The sequence below is a fragment of the Platalea leucorodia genome, assembly GCF_965183815.1.
Source record: "Platalea leucorodia genome assembly, chromosome: Z".
Classification (NCBI taxonomy): Eukaryota; Metazoa; Chordata; class Aves; order Pelecaniformes; family Threskiornithidae; genus Platalea; species Platalea leucorodia.
The window spans coordinates 37,058,610-37,078,440 of NC_138858.1; the positions used below are offsets into that span (position 1 = coordinate 37,058,610).

Sequence of the window (19,831 nt, forward strand, 5' to 3'; positions counted from 1 at the left end):
TTGGATTCTTATAAAAATTTCCTGTTGTAGTGTCAAGCAAAGCTTGGTAGTAGTCTCTATGGCCTTTGTCATAAATTTATCTTGCTATTTGTGTGATTGTTTTTAATATCATTGTAGTATTTATATGAGCTACTTAAAATCAGTCAAAAGTACTTTTTAAGCAATTCTAAATTTATAAGTGCATCTGGTTTAGAGGTGGTTTCAGAAAAAAACCCACCGCGTTGGAAAAGTATTTAACGGTAAGGTCATTTTGGTAGCTGCTTCTATTCCTAAATTTGCTTTGTGTGTTCCCTGAGTCACTTCCGGAAAACTTCTGGAATTTTATATAAAGTAGCATCTGAAATTTTAGCCTGTATTTTTCAGCTTTGTTTACATGCCATGGAAGCTGGGCTACATCTTAGAAGCCAAGCTTGGTCGAGATACTTTGTAGTTAGCACTACTGTAGAAACCCTTGCCATGTTTTTATAGTGGGATTTAATTTTTGTTGCTTGCAGCTCTGACTAATGGTGTATCTTATTTATTGACTAATGCTGAAAAGCCCTCCTTGCATATAAGCAGTTAATGCATACAAATAAAGTATTGTGATTTACTTAGAGATTAAGGAACATGTTCTGTACGTACTCCGCAAGCAGAGCTCCCATTGAACTGGAAATGAAGCACTGAGGGCAAATTTTACTACAGGATAATGTCTGGTGAATTCTTTACTGCTGTATGCCAGAATTTGATTTGCTTTATACTGTGGAATGTCCTCTTCCTAATGTTCATTTTTTTCAGAGCCCAGTGTTGTTACTTAGGAAAATATTTTTTTAAACTTGCATGATGTTATCCTGTAATATAAATCAAGGTATATCTTACTTTTCATTCTGTAAAAAAAGAGTACATTTTTTCATATGGTTTTGATTATATAAAAGCTATTACAAAATTTGGTTTTATTTCTTGTTTTTTACATAACTAGAGAACAAAGTCTGGGTGTTGCAGGCTTATATATATTTACAGAAATAAATTAATATATGAGGAAATCCTGAAGCCATTTAAATTTAGGGTTTTTTGATGTGGAGCTCAGTGTGGCCAGTGTTTCCCTCAAAAATACATAGATTAGTTTTTCATGGAGGAAAAAAAAAAAAAAAAATCATTTTTCAGTCTATGTATTTTAGGTGTATTAGGCCAATGCATTCAAAAGGTGAAAACTGACATTTTGGTAGTAATTTTTTTAAGCTTGTCAGAAAAAAAAAAAAAAACAAAAAATTTGCCAAAATAGCAAAATATGCCAAAGCAGCACTAAGAAAAAATTGACCTCAGGGATTGTGATTCCTGATCTTTCTATTTAGATTTCTGAGGTTGTTAATAGTTACTTAAACAGAACTTTTGTTTCATGTGATCTGTGTGGAAGTCTCTTACATTTTGCCCAACTCTAATTTTGTTTTTCTGGTGCTATACAGACTCAAGAAACTGATGAGCTAAGAGCAGCCCATGAAAAACGCAAAGAGAGCCTGCAGATGTTACAGACCAACTACAGAGCACTAAAAGAGCAATTAAAGCAGTGGGAAGAGGGCGATAGCAGGTAAGTTACATAGCTCATTAAAAACATTTCCCTTACACAAGAAATCTGAACAGAAGTATTATACAGATATTCAAAAGAGAATTTGATTTGAAGGAAGAAGCTACTCTATGGTGATCAAGACTTTATCCTTTGTTAAAGCAGAATACATGGCATACCCGTCTATGAGAAAAATTACAGTTCAAACCAAGAGTAAAATGTATTGAGCTGATACCTTGACTTATTTTATTTAGGATCTAATTTTGAGCCTGAGTACTGGACAAAGGTCTGCTAGGGCTGCTTATTTATGCTTGTCTAATTCCCCAGTTGATTAATTTGTTGACTGTGTATGTTTTTAATTTTCTATAATAGAACAATTGCTCCTTATGTTTCAAATAGTTTTTTAAAATAGTTTTATACATTAAACAATATAGAAATAACAGCCTCTCTAACACTTAGTGATTCAAACATTAGCTGAAGCTGATCCTAAAATCCCCTTCTTAACAGGGGAAAAAAAAGAGTATGTGCATGAAAAGCAGGGTGTTTTCATCTGTTAAATGATTATAAGATCAATTATTTCTCATCATTCTACAAAAATATTGCAGTAATATATCTTTATTAATGGAAAGAAGAAAGACTCTACCACATCAAAATTTAAATAGCGAATATTCTATATATAATTCTCCCTTAAATTCTATGCAGAACAGTGAAAAATTTATGCAGAAATTCTTTTTCTTTTTTTAAGTCCTTAGCAAAGAGTTATAATTTTTGGTAAACAGACACATTTGGAGGTATGAAGACATTTCTTATTACTTCAGTTATCAGACACTGCTGAGGTACAGTTTTTCAGGCCCCATTTCAAGAAAGTAATTTGAGCAGGTCCTTACGGCCTGGTGGCTTTAGTAGGACTTCAGCGTGCACCTACAGTTTAGTGAACACATATGAATTTTAATAAAAATAATTCTTTTTGTAATTAGAGCAATACTGACTAATCTTGACACAAACTTTGTAACTCTCTCTAACTGAAAAGAGAGTCATAGAAATTGCTGCAAAACTGTTAGCTGTTCAGAGTCCAGGGTGACATAAAGGGTCCTGCTGTGAATGATAAACTGTCCCTCATATATAAGTAATGCTTTGGCCTATCTGAGTAGATTTGCATTGCTTTGTAATACTATGGCATTTCCTTAAGAATGGTTTGTCTTTTAAGAAGGAAAAAAAATGGTGTGGATGAAAATAATGGTAAGGTGTAAATCTGCTCCATGCATTGGTAGCACAGGAAGATTTTTTGAAATATCAAAGCATAAGTAACAAATAGATTTTTTCACATTAGAATGAAAAGGTTTTGTTTATTCAGGAAAAATATGAATGATTTTATCTTCTAGCTCACTATTTTAAATTCAATGCAGGCTGGAAACAACTGAAACCTACTGGATGATAGTTACTTTATGCAATGAAACGATTTAATTCTTTGTCTAAGCTAAGTAGGCATTCATGGTCCACAGAGAGGCCAAGGCTGAAAAGATACAAAAATTCAACCTAGATAAAGACAGTAAAATCAAACTTGATATACAGTGAAGCACTGAGTGTTCTCGTTCTGATATTAAAAAAAAAAAAAGGGGGGCGGGGGGGGGGGAGAAAAGAAAAGGGAAAGAGAGGCAAAAGCAACTTCTGTTTCTGTTTAAAATAAATGAGACCAGCTTGTGTCCTGACAGGAATGTATTTGGGAAAAGTAGATATTGAGGAAAGTGTAATACTAAATCTTTATTCGTACATCTGACTTTTTTCATCTATAATTAAGATGAGCTGAAAATTACAGGGTTTTGATCATCTTTGTTGTCAGAACAGAACCGTATGAAGCCATCATACTAAAAGGGCTTTTTTTTTTCCTTTTTAATATGGTTAAACAAAGGAAAGTAGCCAAGACACAAATAAAACCAGTCTGTAAATGGTTATGCCTTACACTGTTATTTTGGTAGCTCAAAAAGCTTTTTATCACTGGTGTAACGTAAATTGTGAATTAAGAACTCAGTATCAGGTACTTATGTGACACTTCTGATCCTCTGTAAGTGATGGAGGACACCATTCTTTCTGATTCTTCATAGATTAGAATCTGTTATCGAGATGGCAGCTGATGGGACCTAATCCACCTGTCAGTGTACATTCAGCTTCCACTGATATACGTGACTGCAAAGATGATGGGGGCCTTATGAGGTTGCCACATTCTCTGAGAGTTTATTTCTATGCCCGGTAGGAATTTAAAATGAACTTAAAACTCTCTTCAATTTATAAAGGATTTTTTTAATACTATGTTTATCTTTTGCAGTATTAAAATAGATAAAAATATTTTAATGACAGAAAAACTGTGAAATATTTTCTGTGCATCTAAATTCAGTATGCTTTTTCCTGATGCATCGTCTTACCCATAGATAGCTTATTCTTTCATTAGACAATAGATTAACAGTTTGATTTAGAGTGGGCATTAGTGCAACTTTCAAGTTGGTTTGCAGGGGCATTAGGGGAGCTGGTGGCTCTCCCATTTTTTTGCAAGAGGTTGTGTGATGTTTTCATCTTCTGCTTTCTCATACCTTTATTGTAAGGAATATTGACAGAATGAATGCGGGTAACACTGCTCTGCCACGTGTTGGTTGAGAGCCATGGTGCCATACTAGCACTATTCCTGTCTGAAACTATGTAATTGAACTTTTCTATAACACCACAGTTAAGCTTTCATGCTTCACAGAATGTATACATCATGCAAGATTTATATTCAGTAGATGCCACCGTTTAAAATTTGTATTTTCTGGAAGTAAGCATGCTTTTGTTCTTGTTGTCCTAAAACATGTAGATATTTGAAAACAAACAACATCTTTTTACTCATAAACAGGATTGAAAGTAGTAAAAGGAGGTACCAGCATGCAGACTCCCATCAGCTTTGTCAAGAGGATTCTGATGCTGTGTGGAATGAACTGGCTTTTTTCAAAAGGGAACACAAAAAGCTGTTGATTGAAAAGTGAGTTCCTTTCTTAAATGGTGTTTACATAAAGAAACATTCTGCTGTTTTTTTTCTGAAGGTAGTGTTTTGCCAGCCACATAAGAGGAATTCCTTGCAAAATTCCAAGATAAAACCATCTTCCAAAAGCAGAAAAGAAAAACATCAGCTCTTTTTTTCCCTTTTTTTTTCCTCTTAAATCAGTGACAAGTTACAAGTTTGCTAGCACTAACAGAAACTGTATTCCATGATCTAGGGATTGTGTTAATTAATGTGGCTCTCATCTGTTGGAGGTGTCGCTCTTCATTAGCCTGTATTTTACACACTGCCGTGCTTCATTTTTGGAATGAGGTGGTGAGGGGATAACCTAGCCAGCCATCCTTGTTTGATCTCTGTGATACATACGCAATGCAGAATGCCTCAGCTCTCTTGGTTCCCTGCCCTGTCCTGCTAATCCCAGCTGAGCTCATTATGGTGTAGCCTTGCTGCTACTCCTGGAGCCAGAGCTGTCCAAGCTAATTACTGGTAGCAGCAGAGCTGCCTGTTAAGGGTCTGGTGTGGATCTGCTAACATGGTCCTTGGTAGTGACCTGCAAAAAGCACGAGGGAGTTGCTCTCTTTCTTGCTGTGCACAGCTTGTCCTTTGGGTTTAGTGCTGATCCCTTCACACAGCTCTTTTAGCTGTAGTAAGTGTAAAACTTGGTGAAGGAAACTCTTACTTTAGAAAACATACAGTTTGCTGCTTTGATCTCATAATTCATAGGCTATTATACTCAGGCAGGCAAAGTAAGAAAATGTCCTTTTATACTAGACAAAAGGAAGTTAGTGTGGTATAATTAGCCCTTTGCTGGTATTTAACACTTTCTGTAAGTCAAGTTCATTTTTTTTCTTTAAGAGTCAAGACATTGTCTAAACTTTTATTCAGACTTTTTTTTGTCAGCATTAAAGAAAATGTGTTTTCCCAATGGGTCCTAATGTAAACTGATTTTGCGGAGATACCATGAAGGCTGCTATCACAGAATTTCAACAGCAGCAAATTGTTCTGTAGTATGTTAAGTCCTTGTGTTGCCCATAAGCTGCTTTAGCGTATTACATACAATATTGCCAGTAGCTGTGTTGCGTGGGGTATTCTTATATCCGTGAGTTACAATTGTATGCCTGTTCTTGTCACTTCATTGTCACATCTTTGTTTTCTGTTTTGAAGCTATCACAACAAATTATCACATGTACTACTTTTGTTTATCTTGATTTTCATGTAGGAAAGAGCACTTTCGTGCCATACATGTGATTGCAGTTGTAATTCTCCTTCCATCCGTAATCAACATATTCACCACAGACAACAGTAACTCAAGAGCAATAACATAACCCTCTCCTTTTCACACAAAGCCATGAAAGAGAGATTGCTTATGTATTGTGCACGCCCTGAAGGGTGGCACAGTTGGACTGTTTTCCTAGAGCTCCTGTGCAGTCACATTTATGGGGAACACTCTTATGGCTGGTACATTGCAGATCAGTTGCCTTGACTAGATTGTAGTGAGGTGGCATGAGCAAACAGTTGTGCTCTTTGAAATACAGAATTTTTAAGTCAAAATGAGTTCCTAAAATTCTGCATAGTACTTAGTAAGAAGCCAGTGCACCATTGTGATCATTAAGGTGAACTCCTTGTGTGGGTTTAGGTGTTTTTTACTCCTTATGGGCAATGTAGCTTATTGCTAGTTGGAGTAAGGAAAGAATGAAGACGTAACTCCTGTGTTTTTTATATCTGCCTTCAATGTCTGTCTCTAATAATGACTGTCTTTAAGTTGTTGAAGCAAGGCAGCATTTCAAGATCTGAGCTCATTTTCTTAAGAAAGTCAATACTAAATTTAGTGTACTTTTTAGATCTGTGGACAGGGGTTCTTTCTATTGCATGTATTCTTTCTTAAGCTCTATGGATAAAGGACATGATCTACAGAGTTGTACCAGTTACTTGTATGTGTGATTTTACAGGCAGTGTAAGTATATCAGGTTAGCCCATAGTTTTTGTGGACACACTTACTTTCATAGATCCTACTGATTGTTAGCTTCAGTTGATTTAGAACATGTATAAGCCAAATCCAACACAGCATTGCTTAAAGAAGAGTGTCTCTGTAGGGATTTTATTTTGGTTTAAGTCTGTTTTAACTTTAAATATGTGTAATTTCTGTCTGTGACTAGGAACATTAGGAAAACAGGATTATTTGTTGTTCCTTGTTCATTTGTTTTACCTGTAAGGAAGATTTTCCTTCCCTCACTCCTTCCCTTCCTCTGTCCCTCCCTCCCCTCTTTCTTTCCAGGGGTAAAACAGTGATATAAAATGTCTTTAACTTGCACATATGTTGCTCTGAAAATAGATGGATAATAAATAACGTATAGGGTAAAACCAAGGAAAGCCTGTTAATGCATGTCCCGGGCTCCAAAATGGAGTAATTACCAATATTAGCACACTGTAAACAAACTGTTTGTAAGTTATGAAATCTGTTTTTAAGTCAGGAAAATCTGAAGTTGCTTGGGAAGTCACTTGTTCTGGTGATGCCTAATTCCAAATCCTGTTGAAGTTGGTGGACAGACTTTGTGTCAGCCACTACTTTCCATCAGGTCCTTTTTATAAAGTTTTCTCCTCATCAGAGGCAGGGATTGCTTTGACTTTTGTGTAAGCTGTTAAATACTATGCACCTTTTAAGCTGGACACTAACACACAAACAAATGTAGGGTTTAGAACTTAAATTTAAGCACCTCTTTTTTAAAAATATATAAAGTTTTCTGTTTTCGTAAACGTCAGGATGCCTGATGTCAGAGTTATTTTTTGGAGAATGTCGATACAGAATGCGTGGCATTGTTACTACCTTTTTTTAGCTTTTTGATTAGTAAATAATAGTATGTGCATGTTGTATTACTTTGCAATTAATAGAGAAATATGTTTCAGAGCCATGGGCTGCATCCTCTCTATGATTAATAATGTATAAATTTGAGCTGTTTGTGCATATAAAAGAAAGTATCCCTATATTGTTACAATCCCATACTAGGTTAGTAAAATATAATAATCAATAACTGTGATTATTCAGTGTGTGCTCAATGCTTTATGCGTATATTTCTCTTGAATTTCCCAACATTCTCCTGGAAAGAAGAATTAATTTTGCTATTAATTTTGCTATTAATATGATTTATCTTTATACTAAGTGCATTACAGAATAATTATTCTCTGACTTTATAGAAACTGATTTTAGTAATAGTTTTGCCTGACTTCTTTGTCAAGCCTCCTCCCCACCCTTTACTCTTTCACGAAGAATATAAAATTATATTCCACGATGTATATGATGTGGATTTAAAGCTGCATTTTTAATTTTATGAGTTATAAAATTGGATTTTTAAAATTATTTATTATTGAAAAACCCAAAACAAAACAAAAACCCAAACAAAGAAGAAAGGTCCAAAATTTAAGTTCACTTTGAGATCCGAACAAGTAGCTAAGAAAATGGTCTAACTTTTAAGACGTCACAACTCAGTCTTAAGAAATCCTATAGCAGCTACCAGCTAAACTCATGCCAAAATTGAAGAGTTACAAACAGGAATAAAAAGAGGTAGTAGAAATAAATTCCCTAAGTATTCTTTGAAGGGTTTATTAATGTTAATGGCCACGTGAAAACAATTCCACAGCTCTGCTAGTATGTCCCATTTTGATCTTCTCATGTGGGTCATTTTCCCAATGAAGTATGCAATACCCATGTTATGCTGCACTCATTTCCTATTAAGTACCATGTTATTGTAGGCTACAGAAGCAGCTATTGTATCGCTGTTCATGTTCTGTCTTAAGAAAAACATGCAATTTGATCACTTTTTCTCCCCCTTAAGTAAACAGAAAAACATAGTAATATTCAAACAGTAGTTAACACTCAGATGAGGAGGAGAGTGAACCATGATGGTATAAATATAATACTTTTATTTGAGCTGCATGAAGCTGCTGAAAACTTGCAAGAGAAAGATCTAGTAACATAAAAAATTTGAAATTTCTTTTATTCAGCTGTGCAACACCAGTGCTTTCAGATTCAGCATCTTGCAGCTGCATAGAACTGGAATATTTTTAATGAAAATAGGCGTATCATTTTACAGATAGATAGATGCATTTTTATGGATATATCTATAAACATAGATACAGATATATATAAATCTAGTATAGTACTCAGATTTTTAGATTATTTTTAATCTTGTCTATTAAGTGCTAAATGTTGTCTTACTTTCTATAGAATTGTATTGACAGATATGTCCTTCAACATTTTCTTCCCACATTAGTCAGATTCATCTTTGTATCTATATTGTCTGAATGTTGTTGAAATTCAGGGTAAATTAGCATGTAGCATGTCCAATTAATCTGCTACTTGATTGCAAGCTAGCTAATTTAAAATACTTTGGCATTTCCATATTAAATTCTTGTTTGTTGGAGTATAGGGATACTCCACCCCTTTGACCTTTACGTACAAACTTTGGAAAGGTATGGTTGACTGTATATAAACTATTGTGGAAGCTTTACAATTCTACATCTTTTGTTCTGGATTACTTTGTAGGAGATTTTATAATTGATACCAGCAACACTGAATTATTTGACATAGTACATTCTTCGACATAAGACATTATGACATAATTCATTATCTTCACAACTCACTGGAAATTGGTTGTCCATATGGTATGGTCCTATGCAGCTTGTGATAAGGAGGAAATGTTTATAAAGTGAAAGAGATAGCCACATCATTCAACGAACCTTTGGTAGTCATTCCATCCTCCGAGTGCCTGGGTAGCTGTGCATGTCCTCCATGTAGGAAATGTGCTCTGGATCGTTGAAGCATGTGGAATCACTCTAAGCTCAGTAGCATCCTTACTCTGCTATAGCAGCTATTTAATAAAGGTTTCTTATTAGCTTTGCTTTTTTAGGAAAAAAAGACCTCCTGATTTCTCCTTTCCTTATTCTTTGTAGAGTAAAAGCAACTGTTCTATACCCTGTGTAGTGGTATCTCACCAGCCAGCTGACAGGAGCCTAACTTGGGACCAGCAACAGCATGTGATGCCTCTTGCCTTTTCTAGCTGTCAGAATGGGTATGGTGAAGGAAAGCTAAATTTACTGTTCTGGAATGGTGGCAGTAAGAAACACAAACCTAGGCATTATTACTTCCTCTGCTTCTTGAATCTGGCTAACAGACAAATTTGAGGGCTTGCTGTGGTGTTGGAAATCAGATACGGTGATGTTTTTCCTTTTTTTCTTCCATGTTTAATCAGACTTTTCTTGTTTGCAGTTTTCTTGTTTACTTGTTCAAAAACCAAGTAGTATTATCAAATCTCCATAAGCAGCCTGTAGTATTTCAGTGCCTTCTCATACCCGACGAGACTGTGTCATACTGAAAACATGCAGTCATGCCATTAAACATTCTTCCATAATACATAAGCAGGGAAAGGCAGAATTAAAGTTGCATTAATGATAAAATTTGGGCATTGTCAGGGACAGGAATAGTAGAGAGAAGTTGGAGAAAGGTAGGGACTCTAACTTAGCATCCTTTTGTATTGCTTGCACAGAAGTATTGCCTGCCTTGCTGTTGAATCACGGTGATTTCTGTAGATGATCTGTTACAGAAATAAAATATTGTAACGTTGGTAAGCACACTGCTTGTGAGAGTGCTGTCTTTTTCTTTTCTCTATTGCCTAGACAAAAGTTTTTCAGCATTTAGGTGAAAATATCTGATTTATCAGCCTACAGATATATATGTATGTATAAAAATAAAGACTAAGTGTATCTTGTTAAACTGTGCTGAATGTTGATAGTAAGAAGCCTATGAACCTACAATCTATAACACCAAAGCACACCAAAGCTAGTAACATAAGCTTTCAGACTGCTATATTAAGAGAGCAGTGAGGGAGTAATGAATATAGATTTCTCTCCAACACTTTCTATGGAGTTCCTGGGAATTCTGGTAAGGGCAGCACTGCTTGGTGCTTTCTGGCAACAGCTGAATTTAGCATACAATGCTAGTTTTGCATTTTCCTTGCATGGTACTGATTTTGGAAGGGAAATAGCAAATTTTCATGTTTAGGTATATCTCAGCTTTGCTAATAGCATATGGAACTTCAAGAACTGAATTTTGCAAAGAAGTAGAGACATTAAGTTCCTTCAAAGACCACAAATAATATTTTACAATGGAAATTATTAAGCAATGTTTTTGTATTCTTGCCCTATCTCTTGAACTCTTTCCTAAACTGTACAGTTCTGGAATTCAGGAAACTCAGATGTGGAGCTAAGTGCACTTTTATTGTGGCCGAGCATGATCTTTGTGATGAACTACTTGGCTTTCTTGCTGCCTGAGGTAGAATATGCATATATGTACAAAAGTTTAACCTGTCTTAATGTTTTTGGATCTTTTTCTGATTTTTAAAGAGTTCAGAATGCGTTTTCAAAGAAGTATTGCTCCATTTGCTTTTTTCAAACAAAATCACATGAGAATAAACATGGAATCTTCCAAATTCTCCTAAAACTCAACTACTTCACTGTAAGAAATAATTTAAGAAATTGATTTGCATCCTTACTTTGCATTATTGGAAACCAGGTCCATACTAAAAACAGGTTGTAGGTTATAGAGACTTTAGTGTGTTGGTCACCTGAGGTTTATATAAAGGTTAAAAGCACTGATGCTATAATAAAACTCTCTTCATAGTCATGCAAGGGAGTCCTCACCCTATGTGCTTCTCTGAGCTACGTTGATTACACTGGTACCCCAGTCATGGCCCTTCAGGTTGAATCCTTTCTGAACTAGCTACAGGTAAACACTGTTTATGAGGCCGTTCCGATGGTCTTGTTATAAAGGAATGAAAACATTCAAATTAAAATAATGAGCATAATTCACACAATATAACATTTGTATTTTTTTAAACACCTTTTGGTCAATCAGCAGGGTTTTGTGCTATGGTAAAACAAATAGAAGATTACTAAATGGTAGATAAAATTTTAGGCATGGGTTTCTACCATCCTTTTGCAACCTAAATGTTATGCTGCATGTTGAAACTATTTTAGTTACTAGTCACTAGCGCATATTTGGTTTTTGAGTGATTATTAATTTGAAATATAACTCAAAACTCATTCTTGACAACTATGACGCTGTTCACTTTTTTGTTATGTGAACAGACATTGGATTGGTGTGGTGGGAGTTGCTTTTATCCTTTTTCGCTCCTGCATGTGGGTTGTAAATCAGAGAGACTTTACTTAGCACCAACAGATATCGCTTCCTGCAATTTTCATCCATCGTATAAGTGACTGAATTGGGAAACAAGAATGATAAAGACATATTTCTGGGAAGTGAATGGACAAAGTAAGATAGATAGCTCAGTGACTCTGTATAGTCAAATATTCCATTTCTTTGGTTAATTAAGACTACAACTTTCTTTGTGTAAACTCTAAGTTTACAATTTTCTTCCTGTAAAGGGATTTCAGTAAATCATTCCGGGTAGTTTGAATGTTCACAAAATGTAAGTAATGCTAGTACTTTTTGTTTTACTTTTCTTTCAGCAGCATTATCCCCAGACATATGTAATGGTTTTTGCTCTCTCGCACAGTCTAGATCAAACACCTGCTCCCAGGTTTACTCTCACCTCCCAAGGCTGTCAGTTGACACATAAATATACAGACCCATGAAAAGAGCATATTTTGCCCTTACTGCAGGCAAATGTTCTTGAATCATAATGCTGTAGGAACAAATTGATGAATTTCTGTCGGAGTACTATTTCACATGTAAAAGTTGGATAAAGTTTCTGCCTAGCTTGGTTCTTAAGACTCTAAACAATTTTTGAGTAGTAGAAAATTAAAATCAGTGCTTGCATTATGACGTATCAGACTGCCCATCCTAATTTACGACAGCCTCTTCCTATATTTTCTGTATGAGCTGTTTACAAAAGTATGTGTAATGTGCATGTGCATTCTACTCTGCTTTTACGGAGTAGAATTTTTACCCTTTTTAAGACTTGTGAACAGAAGGTACAATTCAGATTAGCTTACCTAGAAGACCTTTCTATGTTGATCTGGTGTCTTTCTTCTCAAGCTCCCTTCTTTTCTGAGGGGAAGAAAACAGAGCTGCTTCTGCTGTCCCATTTTCCTTCCAAGGAATATTAGGCTATTTGGCTTAAGCTTTGGATAAGAAAAAATTCCCTGGCACTACTTTGACCCAGTGTCTTTAAAAGTTACTTATTTTGGTTACTGTAATAAGCAACGCTACTGTTCCTTTTTAAGGACCCTGATAAAGAGCATGCTAAGCTTGCTTAGCAGTCTTTTTCTGTCTGATTTTCTTCTTAATTTGGCTTTCCAATCTTTAACGATCTTCCATGACTCTGGAGAAAAACATTTGAAAAGGCAATAGTTAACCTCTTGGACTCAGAGGAAGGCTTCCCTGACAGCAGCAGCTCCTGGACTAGCCCCCTGATATCTGTCCACACCAGCAACAGTAAGCATTAGGAGATTGTGGTTGGTTCTGCTTATTTCTCCAAAGAGTCATCCTGCTGCAGTCTTACAACCTGTAATCCTTGGGAAGGAGTCGGTTTCCTCAGTGGGTTATTCCTTCTTATGTATTCAGCTCTATTAGAAATGAGATTCTCTGCTTGGTTTTATTTTCCAGATAAAATTCCCTGGGACAAATAGAAAAAAAGTCTTATTGTTTGTTTGGATGTTTATTTTAGACTGCCATGAGCCTGCTCTTTTAATTCCTTTTATCTGTATGCAGAAGAGTGTAGGAGTCTCCTGCTGGCCCTACCTGTGAATGCTGAAAGCTGCTGATGAGCAATGGCTGAACTATGGGATGTGTATTACTCTGGAGGCAGTGGTTTGCTAGAGGACCAACTAGAGTCCTCTGGCAATGGTTAACCTAGGGTCAGCAGCTCTTGAGGGAACGAGCCCTTTAAACTGTTAAGTGCAGAAAGAAAGTTTATGCTATAGTTCAGGCTATCTTTCTAAATTACCTTTTCTTTAATACATTGAGGCCCAAGTGTGCATGTGTATATGTACCTTAGAGTTGGAGCTGTGTGTGGGCTCCTGATGGTATCTTTAGAACTGCTGACAATTAAAAATGATGAGTACTAGGAAATTTTGTTCTAGCAAGAAGGTATATTTTGCAGAAGCCTTGCTTATATGCAGATGGTACGAGCATTTTGCCTGTTCTAGTAACTTGATAAGTAAGCAACTGTTACAGAGAATTTCTTGCTGATGCCTAGCTATAATCTAAAAGAAATCAGAAGTAATTCCTTTGGCAAAACTGATTCTATAGCACAGTTTTTATTGTGCTACCTCTTCCTATATTCCAAATGGGTGAGTATTACAGAAATAGCTAAATAATGGAGGAGTTATCAAAAGTATTATATTGCCATAAAATAGAACTCGGAATATTGTATGATACTGGAAAGAGAAGATGCTATAATTGTGGGTCAAGGTCAGTACCTTTAAAAGTGTATGCAATACCAGCATAAACTATTAGCTGGATAGATTTGATTTCTTACCATCCTTGCTTTAATATTGCCAAATGAGACTGTGGCAATCATAGTTGGAGGATAGAAAGGAAGCATTGGTACATAAAACAGGATGCTGCGTGCTTTCCTGCCCCTCTTGGTGCCTTTTGTATATGTATGTTACAAGCAAGAAGAATGACTTTCATGAAGTTATTGATAGTAAACAAAGCATTTTGTGATTGTTCTTGGGATGTGAAAACAAAGACATGATTCTACTCCTGACCTGCCATATTAGAAGATACTGACAGTCTTCTAGGAAGTGCCAGTAGATTCCTGCTAATTTAGGGTGCTGGTTCCTGTTAATTCAAGGACTCAATGGCTTCTGCTTGGCTAGGAGGGAGTTGGAAGTTGCTCTCTGACCATGTCATCTAGACCATCTAAGACTGTTCCTGGCCCGGACTGTTTCTTGCCAACAGAGTAAACTTTAAAAGTATTTTGGAGTAGGTTATATTGTCAGAAGGTCTCTGGGTTTTTGACTTGTTTTTGAACCAGGTAAGAAAATGCTTATTGTTGAGAAAGAATTACTGAAGAAATAGAGTCAAATTCTACCAGATATACTTATAAGTATCATAACATCTCTATGCAGAAGGCTCAAGGCCATGAGGCAATTTCAGGTCTGCATAAAGGTGAAAAGCAGTACACCAGTTTCTAGACTTTGTATGGCTTTAAGTCACTTTTCTCCCATCTGATGGGCTATCATTCGAACTTAGCACAGCTGCTAGAAAATACAACATTTGAGTATAAATAAGAGCAAGGCATTTTACTGGAAGGAGTCATAAATTCTGGATTTTTTTTTTGGTCCACTAGTTTTATTGCTCTTTCAAGCACATTGCAAAACCAGTCTTTTTTTCCTCCCTCTTTAAGAAATGGTCCTGAGCAGAAAAGTCTGTGAGCTGAATACACAATTTAAGTATGACTTTCAGTTCATCTAATAGATATAGGATTAGTGTATTTGTTCTTCAAGTTAGAAACAGCAATTATGTAAGTCACTCATAGTTATGTAACCTTCATTATCGGCAAATTTGGTAGGATGTGACTGTGAATTTTCAGGGTGCATTTTTCAGTTATACAGTCTTCTTTAGGACTCTAGAAACCTTGACTATAAACTAACCAGGACTGAAAAAACTTTCCCAGTGCCATCAGAGAGAGAGTTGTTTTCCCTGTTTTGAAAGCGTTTTATACCTTTTCAGCTTAAAAAAAACAAACCAAACTTATTGAAATGAGTCTATGTAAAGAACACATCTAGATACAGGCCAAGTGATAATTGCAATTTCAACATTGCAAGCTTTTAGAAGTGGCTCACTGTTTTAGCATTACAATTGCAGATATGAGTTTAGACTTTGAGTTTAATGAAACTATATTAAGTTTAACTGAGTGGTTACTTATTTTCTTTTCATCTGGATTGCTGATAGGTATTGCTAGTAATGAATCTCCTTTGCCTAAGGTTATTCATGTATACAGCTAGAAGATGTTTTATGCAAATTTTCAGAGACAATTCTGAGCAGTTTTTTTATTGCTTTTAAAACACATTGAAATTTACCTAGGTTTTATTTCTATTTTTAGTTTTTTGATCAATTTATTAATGGTTAAGAGCTTATTTACAGAATTCTGGAGTTTCAACATCCTGCAAGGTTTCGCCTACTCCACATATCAATATAAAAGATTGTGTAAATTGTCAGAATACTTCACAGTATTTGATAAACATTTGCACAAAGGTCATGTCTGGTATGTCTATTGTTTTAAATTATATCCTAGGAACTTCCCTTTTTAAAAGTTGAATTAAATTGTAGAATGAATACACAGCATGAATGTGACAGAAACTTTAAAATGCAATAGTAGCCTTTGACTCTGTCAAGAGAAAAGGTGCAAAGATGTGAATTTATCATGAGTTGGAAGTGATCAATTTATACTCACGCTCAGGTTGGTTTGTCTTTCCTCTTGACCTGCATATTTTTACTGTATTCAAATCCCATTCTTCATGCTTGAATTATGGTTCAAAGGTCTATTTTCTCTGAGTCTGTAGAGCAAACCCTTTTTTCCAAAGAAAAGTTTTTTGTTTTCCTATTATGATTACTGTACACTTTCTTCCGAGTTCTACATTGCTGTATGTATTCAATTTCGAACTTTAATCACTCCTGTTGTCTAAATTAGTTTTTTCCATAGGCCTCTTCTTTCTTTTTTTTCTCTTGGTTCATCAACCTTAACTGCAGAACTGCATAGTTTCTCCTCGTTCATTCCTTACTTGTTTAGTTTTTTTCTTTTGTTGATGCTGGATATGGTTTGCTTAGCAGCACTTTGGTACATACATACATCATATTCCTCCTTTTGTACCTGTGTCTCATCTCTAAATGAACTTCAGTTTCTAGCTTTTCCTTGTACAAACAAAGCTTAAAATCTGTTTCTTGTAAAATGCTTAGAAGCTTGAGGTTTTTTAGTTGTGTAATAGCAGACGTAATAGTGAGATCATGTATTAGAGATGCTTACTGAAAATAACACACAAACTTAAATACAACCGTATGAAAAAGACAACTGGAAAGCACCCTGCTTGTCAACTGATAAATTGTCATTAGGAGACTTCTGAAAGGGTAAACTGAAAGCATCTTCCATGTTCTACCTTACTGCTTTACAAAGCAGACAGTTGACGGTTTCCAAGTTTTTGTAGATTTGTTCTTCTCCTGCAGTTCCTGAATACACTCATTGCTGAATTTCCCTACTGGGAAAAGAGTTGTGCTCAAATACTTTGCCACCCAGTATTAGAATCTGAAACAGGAAAGACAATTAACCTAATCCACAATGTAAACTTATAATTTCTTTCACTTTGTTTAGTAACTGCTGGATTTATCAGGAGAAAAATTATTTGATATCAGATACAAAAAGTTTAAAATATGCTATTATTTTTTTCCTTTTTTTTAAGTCAAGCTTGTAATTGTATGTAATTGTAAAATGTGAAATTTCTGGAGCAGTCCTAAAAAAATTGCAAGAAGCACAGTTAGATTGAGATTAACGTAAGGCATCTAAAATATACATCATCCTCAAAATTGCCTACTCTTGAAACATCTTCAACTCCCAGCATTTCTACCGTCAAAAGATGGAGGAGGCATAAACTAATGTTCAAAGATTTCTTTTCAATATCCGTGCCTCAAGACTACAATCAGCTAGAAACACTTTACACAGAAACTACCTTTCCACTGTAGAAATATCTTCAAAGATTCCATCTCTCAGCTTCAGTTTATGTCTCGTATCTTTTCAGATGACATAAACACGATGCCCTTTGCTCAGCACTTGCTAAATCAAACACAAGTTTTTCAATGCACAGAGAAATCATATTTCAGTTAGGATCAAAACCTGGCGCATTTCTTCTTTCCATTGTTTGATGTGTTAATTGAAACTGAACGATGCAAAAACTGATGCAGTAAATCCAGTGAGCATATGCTTAAGATAATTACAGCAAATATTAGCTTCATCTGATAAAATAGTGTTGGAAGCTCTTATTCACTTTATCTGAACTTTGACACTGCTGTTCTGACTCTCTAGTTCCACTAGGTTGGTATTCTGCATGACCACACACAGAGCTTATTTTTGATCCTTTGAGTTGAAGGATTGCAGAGGCAATCCTTCTTTCACCCTCAGTAAGTGAGGGAAGCATCTCATGTCACTAGAATCCATGCAACTGGATCACAGGTCTCTTCAAGTACCTAATGTGCTTCATAAGAGAGTTGAGCATGAATCATTTAAAAGACAGGTGGGGCAGACATAGTTTGTTAAATGCAATCCGTGTTTTGGGGAAAAAACACACACAGATGTTTATCTTCAGACCCACTTGAAATATTTTTTGGAGACGAAGGGAGAGATTCATAAAGATAAATCAGTTCTTTCCTATTAGGCTGGCGCATCTGTGTGATGGGACACTGAGGGAGATAATAGTGTAAATGAAAGGCTGGAAAGCAAATATCTCCTCTCACCCCTGCTTTTTGCCACTGTGTTCTTTCAGGTTGGGTAATTGTTCCTGGGGAAAGCAGCAATCCTACAGTCTCTGCAAAGAATTGTACTCTTCAAGAAGACCACATTACACCCTTTCCTCCTTTTTCTTGAGTTTCACTCTTGTAACAGAATATGCAGGCTACAGTACTTCTGTGGTGAATTTTAGAGAACTGAACTAGAGGTGTATTTTTTGCTAATAATGCATATCCAGGTGCTTTTTTTTTTTTTTTTTAACAAGTTCTAGCTAGAGTAACATCAAAAATATTCAAATGTGTCAGAGCCCATTTTACTAGAGTTGGGAACAAACAGAAAAGAAGAAAGAGCTACTTGCTTCTGTATGTGGTTCTTCACATTACAATTTTTCCTCTGTTTTTTGCCTTGAAATGTAAAAAAAACTTATGAGTGATAGTAAAAAAAATACTTGACTGCACACAGTCATAATAGAAAGCCACAATTACTTGTACATTCCTTTTTCATCTTCTGATTTTGTATAATGAATGTAATATGTATCAAGACCATACAGATTATATATTTTTATTTTTCTGTTAGTGCTCTATTTGCCATAAAAAAATCTGCAGAAAATAAAGCTCAAAGGTTTTGTTGTATTATGTTTGTTTTTCAGAAAGAAAAGATTGAATAGAAATCAGTATAGAATCTGTTCCCAAATGAGTTAAACACTTAGAAATTTGCTCAGTGCTAACCATGTTGGCCTTGAGTGGCCCAGTCTGTGCATTCAAAACTTAAAAAGTTTGTGAACCGAAGATTGTCAGGCTTCAGAGATCAGAAAAAATCAAAGAAAACAAGAAACCAACTCATTAACTAATTAGGGTAGGATAGGATAGGACAGGACAGGACAGGATACGATACGATACGATAAGAGTAATTGGTTCAAAAAGGGAGGCTATACCTGTGTAAGCTTCCCCAGATCGAAAAAAAAAAGTTAAGCTCAGGGTGCAGGTAGCAGTCTCCCCAGTGGAATGCAATTTATTTAGTTTGTTTTAGTGTGACATGTATGATTATCTACATTTAAGACATGTTTTATATGTGGTGCTGCAAAGAGCATAAGTGTTGGGAGAGGAGAACATCCTGTTTGCAAGGAGGAATCTAATGTCTTAGATGAGACCATGAATGAGACGAGACCTGCTGTCTAGCTGATGTGACAATGTCCTCTTGCACCAAGACTGGTCCTGCAGTAAAGGGGCTCATTTTTAAGGATAGGGGGAAGCACGTATTGGTAGTGGGAGGTCACAAAAGATAAAGAAAGCTGTTTTAAAATATTGTCAACGGTACTTGACTGGCATATTAAACAACAGAACAACAACATAATTTGCAAATACTTATGTGCTAGAAGCCCAAAAAATAAGATGGGGAACTAGACTGCTTGGCATCAGATGACAGTCCTGACACACTAGGCATCTCAGTGACCTGGAGGAAGGAGGGTAATCTTGGGGGTACAGTGCTGCCCAGGTACTAGCTTTGCAGGAATTACCTGCTGAGGGAGTGGCGTTGTGTGAAAAGGATTATTTAAGTGTAATATTGGACAGCTATTACAGAAAAGGGGAGCACTGTGTAATGCTTTTGTATAGAAGTTCTATAATTTAATAATAAATAAATAAGTAGCAGTGAGATTGTACTGCTGATCTTTTCATCAGGATATTGACAGTGATGCAGAAATGTGAAGCGAGATTTGACGAGTTGTGAAGGACAGGCTGTAATCATGGAAGGTTTCAACTATCCCCATAGAACCTGCATCATTATCTTGCCAAGACAAAATGTAGAGAT

At 35.8% G+C, this 19,831-nt stretch overlaps 1 protein-coding gene across 1 annotated transcript in view; it reads left to right on the forward strand.

The window, feature by feature from the left end:
• The window catches only part of CNTLN (centlein), a gene marked incomplete at its 3' end in the record, with an annotated part of 196,525 nt that overhangs the window by 100,669 nt on the left and 76,025 nt on the right, over nt 1-19,831 (forward strand). Inside the window, exons 12-13 of the mRNA XM_082337586.1 lie at nt 1,440-1,561; nt 4,422-4,547. Coding sequence (XP_082193712.1) covers nt 1,440-1,561; nt 4,422-4,547 — 248 coding nt within the window. The remainder of the gene's footprint in view (nt 1-1,439; nt 1,562-4,421; nt 4,548-19,831) is intronic.